This window comes from Echinops telfairi, unplaced genomic scaffold (assembly GCF_000313985.2).
Source record: "Echinops telfairi isolate 266 unplaced genomic scaffold, ASM31398v2 ScPeMD7_5592;HRSCAF=6446, whole genome shotgun sequence".
NCBI classification, from domain to species: domain Eukaryota; kingdom Metazoa; phylum Chordata; class Mammalia; order Afrosoricida; family Tenrecidae; genus Echinops; species Echinops telfairi.
Window position 1 is genome coordinate 3,311,791 of NW_022109491.1, and position 6,662 is coordinate 3,318,452.

The following is a 6,662-nucleotide window of genomic DNA, read 5'->3' on the forward strand; positions in this document are numbered from 1 at the left end:
CAGATTGCTTAACTGATTTTAATAACATGACATACAGCCCCTAGACTTGATATAATCGTTATGCAAAATACATAGATGAATACTGTCTTCTTTTAAAAATATAAAATAAATAAGCAAGACTTGTGAAAATAGGCAAGTTTCCATTAAATAAATGAAAAATTTTAAAAAAAGTTTTGCTTTCCATTATCATTTGAAGAAGGGAAATTATCATTTTAAACAATATTCAGGTTTATTAAACAAATTAAAAAAAGAAAAGGTATTATAAAAGGTTTAACTTTCATCGGCTTCAAGGTTTATGTTACTGCCAAACTTTGCATATAACTGGACTTTCAAGTCTGCTAGCACCCGCTGAATCGACTGCACTCGGGATTCTAAGGCATCGATTTCTTCTTGTAAGTTTTTCTGGGGGAGGGAAAAGAAAAGGGCACGTTAATGCTCTTCACTTGGATAATGTCTAAACATCTGGTCTGAAGCAGAGGGGAGAAATTTCAGGTTAGGAAGTTTCTAAATTTGGCCAGCCGGCGCACAGCACTGGTAATGAGCCAGACCAGAGTCTACGCATGGCCACTTTAACTCAGGGTCCATATTCAAGAACTTCTCCCAGGATAAGCCAAGCTTCTTCCTGCAGCTTCTGCTGACTTAAACCACAAGCGTTAAGAAGAAACTCATTCCTGAATTATCTTCTCATAATAGTTTTTAAAAAGGAGTCCTGGTGGCATGAGGGATGAAGCACGGGGCTACTCACGGCAAGGTCAGCAGTTCAGACCCACAGGCTCCAAGATGAGAAAGCCGAGGCGGCCTGCTCCTGCCCGGCGCGCAGGGTCAGGAACACCATCCACGCAGGGCCGCTGTGAGTCAGAACCGAGTCCAGGGCAGCGGGGTTGGTTTTGGAATTTAAAAATGGGAGCCCTCGGGCTGCAGTGATTACGTGCACAGCTCCACCTGAGAGGCTGGGAGGGCCAAACACATCAGCCCCTGCAGAGGACAGACGCGCTAGTCTGTGCCCAAATCCTACGTGGCAGTTCTGCCCGGTCTGATACCGTTCACTAGGAGTTCAGCAACAAGTGTAGGGGATTTCTTTTTCAATAAAATGACATGTATGTATGACGTCTGGCAAACCATGACTGGGGTTGGGTCTCTGACACAGCTTCTCCCAACTTCCCACAAAATGAATTAAGAAACGACAGGAAATGAAAAACCCACCGAATCAACTCCACTGCCTCCGAGGCCACTCCGACTCACAGCGACCCTGTTTCTGAGGTTGTAATTTTTTCATGGGAGCAGACGGCTTCATCGTTCTCCAGAGGGGATGGTGAGTTTGAACTGCCAACCTTGCAGGTTAGTGGCCCGAAATGTAACCCTTGCACCACCAGGAATCCTAGGTAAACTCACGATGCCAATACTAATCTAAACCAGGGGTGTCAAACTGCTGGCCCACGGACTGCATGCAGCCCCCAAGGTAATTTTTTGTGGCCCACGATGCTCTGAAATAAAATGTAATGAGGAAACTATGTGTATGGTATTGCCTCGATCTCCCCTAAGCACTATTTTCTTCATAATAATATTTTTCTATTTTCATTTTTTTTCAGAGCATCATGGGCCACAAAAAATTTCCTTGGGGGCCATATGTGGCCTGTGGGCTGCCAGTTTGACACCCCTGATCTAAACAAACTGCCTGTGACCAGAATCGGGCCAGAAGTTTATTAGCTACCAGGCCTCAGGATGAGGGGGACTGTGTGCCCTATGGACTGTGACAGCACAGCTCTGCCCACGGGCCACAGCCAAGCCCCTGCTGGGCTAGGTTCCTAAACAGGGCACAGAACAAGCAGAGCCCCGGGAAGAGCGACCCCTGTGGTCAGGAGCAAGAATTGGCGAGGCTGCTCTGCCAGTGATCGGGTCAGTGGTTCGCCCAGAGGCAGCTCCCGGCCTGTACCGCCCACCCAGCTCTGGGGGCGGCTCAGCAGGCAAGCCGTGAGGTGAGGACGTGGCTCAGAGCTGGCAGGCATGTTGCCAGGCGGGAGAGAGGAGGTCCAGCTGCTGCTGCTGCCCTATGAGCTGGCTGTCTCTGACTCAGCATGACCCGTCCAAAGACGGGGAAGGGACTTCAAAAAGTTGGTGAAAAAACTGAATGAAAATGTAGGTTTTCCCCCAACTTTCTGAAGCCCCCGCGTGTGACAGAATGAAATGCTGCTGGGTGTGAGCTGTTGTCATCATCGAGGCGGGTGGGGGTCTGATGAGTTACCAGGGCCCAAATGCATTGGCCTTCCACCCACCTTTCAGAAAACAGGACTCAGCACTGCACCCCTCCCCCATGTCAACAAAAGACGTCCATGCTCTGGCCTAGAGCCCAGGGTCAGGTGTAGGGACCTGCTTTTGTGCCCCCCGCTCTTTCCAGTGCCCTCCAGGGGTCAGTCCTGCCAACTCTGGGAAATACTTTGTTAAGCAAATTGATAAAATACTTCCAACTAGAAAGTAACTGACCAAAGGGTGAAAGAGAACACGGGACATGTGAAAATGCATGGATCACACGGGGCTTCCAACCTGTTCGCTCTGGTTCAACCCACTGTCCACAACCCACAACCCATACCCGCACTGCGGTAACAGCAGCAAGGTGGCACGTTCTGCAGGAACTGCCTGGAAGTCCTGTGAAACACCCAGGGGGGTCAGATTAACTCAAAGTCCCCCGCCCATAAATAAACCAAAGATCCGCCTGCTGCAGTCAGCCACATCGCGAAAGACAGAGAAAAGAAGAGGGTGTGAAGGACCCACAATCAGGACACCCATGGAAACAGCAGTCAAGAAAGCTGTTGGCGGACTGTGCCAGGCAAGTTACACGCCAAAAACCTCTTTAAAGCGTTAAAAAGCAAAGGTGGGTCACTGAGGTCTGCTGACCCAAGCCACGGTCCTTTCAACACCGCCTCAGATGTATGGGACAGCTGGACAGGCGGAGTCAGAGCTGAAGCATTTTTACTATGGGGTTGGTGAGGAATACTGAAAGTCACACGGATTGCAGACATATCTGTCTTAGCGGAAGTACAGCAAGAATGTTCCTTAGAAGTGAGGGTGGTGAGACTTCACTCCATCTACCTAAGGCACGTTATCGGGAGGGGCCTGTCGTCCCTGGAGAAGGACCTCATGCCTGGTACAGTAAAGGGTCAGCAAAAAAGAGGAAGAGCCGTGACAAGATGAACCGGCACAGTCGCCACCTCAAGGGGCTCGGGCATGGCCACGAAGGGAGGATGGCGCAGGGCCGGAATGTGGTTCCTTCTGCCGCGCCCGGGCCGCTGAGCACCTGGATGGCACCTAACACCAGCAGCATCTCTGGGCCGTGGGATGACACGCCATCTTTCTTTTCCCTTCTAGACTGTTGTGTGTGTTGAGCACACTCGTTTCTGGAGTTAGACCAGCACTTCCTGTGCTTCGCCTGAGCGAGCATGAAACTGCTCTCTGCACGGGGACAGCGGCATGCTGTCCTCTGGGAGCCACGGTGGGGCGACGTAAAACTGAGATGCAGCACGAGCCCAGTAGAGGCAGGCCAGTGCCTCATTCTCTGTCCCTTGTGGTTTTTCTTTTTTTTAAATCATTTTATTAGGGGCTCATACAACTCTTATCACAATCCATACATACACCAATAGTGTAAAGCACATTTGTACATTCGTTGCCCTCATCCTTCTCAAAACATTTGTTCTCCACTTAAGCCCCTTGCATCAGCTCCTCATTTTTCCCCTCCTTCCCCGCTCCCCCTCCCTCGTGAACCCTTGATAATTTATAAATTATTATTTTGTCATCTCTTACACTGTCTGCTGTCTCCCTTCACCCACTTTTCTATTGTCCGTCCCCCAGGGAGGAGGCCTTACATGGTTTTTCATACACAGTATAAATCCCTGTTTCAAAGTGAGACTCCCAGAGGCAGACTCGGCATACCTTCGCGTCTTCCAGCATCTCCTGCGTTTCCTCTTGGGAGTGGCTGATGAAGACATCGCCAACCTGATAGGGAATCAAGAGGCAGTCGTCTTCGGCCAGCAGGATGTCATCGCAGGCGTCTTCTAGGTTCTGCAGCTGCTTCTAGGACCCAAAAGCAAAGAGCAATGAACGCCCCGACAGGCTGAAGCCCATGCTCATGCGGGGACAGCCACTCTTGGAGAAACTGGAAGAGGGGCTGTCACGGGCACCACAGGGACATGTATGTATGTGTGGGAGAGAGGACTGCACAGCATCTCCCCAGACTGCAGCCTTCCCGGGGCAGGTGGCCAGGCTGTTCTTCGCTGGGACTGCCGCTGGGTTCCACCTGCGGACCTCTCAGTTACCAGCCACGCCCTTGTCTGGGGGCCACCACGCTTCCCAGGAAGGGGCCGGCACACGGCACTCAGACTGCTCTCGGAGGCCTTCAGGTGCCTCTCCCAAGCAATCCTTAAGATGTAACCAGGTGCCTTCAGCCTGCTTACAGGACCAGAAGGACCCTTGGTAGTGAAGTGGGTTACAAGTTGGCCTGCTAACCGCAAGGTCAGCAGTTTGAACACACAGGCGGCTCCATGAGAGAAAGATGAGGCGTGCTGCTCCTGTACAGACTGGCAGCCTCGGAAACCCACAGGGGCAGTGCTACTAAGTCCTAGGGCCGCTAAGCGTCGCAACTTCGTGACGGCAGCTGCATTTGGTTGGTGAGGCAGAAGTGAAGTAAGCGCACAACCAAGGAAGCAGACGGGTCTCGGGCTCTCCTGCTATGGGGGAACAGATAATGACCTGGAGGCCACCCACCAGATGCACCTGAGCTAGGGAGCTGTGCGGGGAGAGGCCAGCTGAGGGTGGGTGACAGTGGCAACTCCCTCACCAGCAGGGTTCCGTCACCAGGCAGGTCTAGGAAGTGAGGTGCTGAGCCCCGTTCCAGGAACTCGGCCAAGGCCCCAAGCCCTCAGAGCCCATCTGCTGCCTCGCACTGCTTCCCGGCCGGCCGGCGCTCCCGCCACCCTGGAGCAGGCTCTGGGTGCTCACCCACGAGCCCCGTGGAACCTAAACGCTCGTGACTCATCCAATGCGCCGGCTGCTAGTGAAAAGAAAACTATTGTAAAGAATCTGTAAAACTTGTCTCAAGAGAAACGTTGCCAGTACCTTTTTAACTTCTATTTCTTCCTTCAGCTCTGTGATTCTACTCGTATTGCGGGCAAATTTGTTGATCTTCTGCTGGTCTTCAAAAGTCACGTTGACATCCTCTGCAGCCTGGAAAACACGGGCGGCGTTGCCGTGACGTGAACTGTAACAAAGACCTCACCCCGCAGTTCCTGTTTACCTTGCTCCAAGTAACGTGGGCAGCCCCTTGCCCTCCGAGAGTTACAAGAGCTGTGACTGTCACAAACGTGTGCCTTGGGCATTTAGACCGCTAACCACAGGTCAGTGGTTCAAACCCACAAGTGGCTCTGTGAAAGAAGACGCTGTCTACTGTACGATTTAAAGCAGGGGTACTCAGTACGTCGATCGTGATCTACCAGTCGATCGCAAATGTACTGTGGGTAGATCGCATGGCATTGAAAACTATCATCAGTCCAGTCACTTAACTGATAAACAGCACAGCCAATCAGGTGCAATCTTGGGTGTCAAACGCATGCGCAAACACTGCGCTAAGTACAGCAAAACTGACGAGCTAAGTTATCGCCAAATTTTAGACCTTGGTTTTTTCCTCTTAAACGTTAAGAAAGGGTATTAAAATGAGTGGGGGAGCTGGACCAAGTAAGAAGACAAAAACCTATCACTTTCACACGGAATGGGAGATTTTGACACTACAAGCCGACATTCAGCTGAAGTCCAGAGCGCATGCACAGTTCTGGAACTTACTCGCAGAGGGAAAGTACCCAAACATGAGAAAATGTGCTACCTCCTTGACTGCATGATCCGGCTCTACTTATTTATGTGAGTCAGCCTTTTCCCACATAAAGATCATTAAGTCCAAGTACCGTTCCCCCATGACTGATGATCATTTGGAAGTGTGCTTGAGGCTGGCTGTCAGCAGCTACTGTCCGGACTATTCACCCCTGGCTCATTCCATTCAGTGCAAGTCATCAGGGTAAACTCAGGTCATGACCAAAAAATGTACATAGTTAATTGTGTTGTGTTGTGCAATATGGACTCATGCAGTTATGCAAGGTACATAAACATACATTGTACATAGAAAGAATTCTCAAAACATTTATGAATAAATGTAATAAATAAATAAAAATAAATATATGCTTTGCATTTTTGTAGTTGGTAGATCATTTTGACTTGATCATTTTATAAGTAGCTCACATGCTAAAAAAGTGTGAGCACCCCTGATTTAAAGTCCCAGAAACCTTCCAGAGCAATTCGACCCTGCCCTCTAGGGTCCTGAGTCAGCCTGTGGTAGCGAATTTGGCTGCTGTTCCTTTCCTGATGTTTCCATGGACTTAAGAATTGTTCATGCCCCATTTGATAGCCTCTTCTATGGAATAATGCTCAGGCTACAAAACACTGCAAATGCAAACAGTAATTAAGAATACAGCTGGATAAAAACGCACGGGGTGGTCCAATTTCCGTGAGTTTACTGAGCTCCCAGAAGTGGAGCACACTCTAGTTTTTAGTCCAACGAGACACCAGGCAGAGGCCCACTGTGAGGCAGTGGCTGTATTCAGACTGTGTGTGTGTATACACATGGG

At 50.1% G+C, this 6,662-nt stretch overlaps 1 protein-coding gene across 1 annotated transcript in view; it reads right to left on the bottom strand.

Moving 5' to 3' along the window:
• PFDN4 (prefoldin subunit 4) overlaps positions 1-6,662 on the bottom strand; it is a 10,252-nt gene continuing 3,590 nt past the window's right edge. Inside the window, exons 2-4 of the mRNA XM_045295382.1 lie at positions 5,107-5,214; positions 3,925-4,065; positions 1-402 (exon numbers count right to left, since the gene is read on the bottom strand). Of these exons, the coding sequence (XP_045151317.1) occupies positions 271-402; positions 3,925-4,065; positions 5,107-5,214 (381 nt within the window). The 3' untranslated portion in view covers positions 1-270. The remainder of the gene's footprint in view (positions 403-3,924; positions 4,066-5,106; positions 5,215-6,662) is intronic.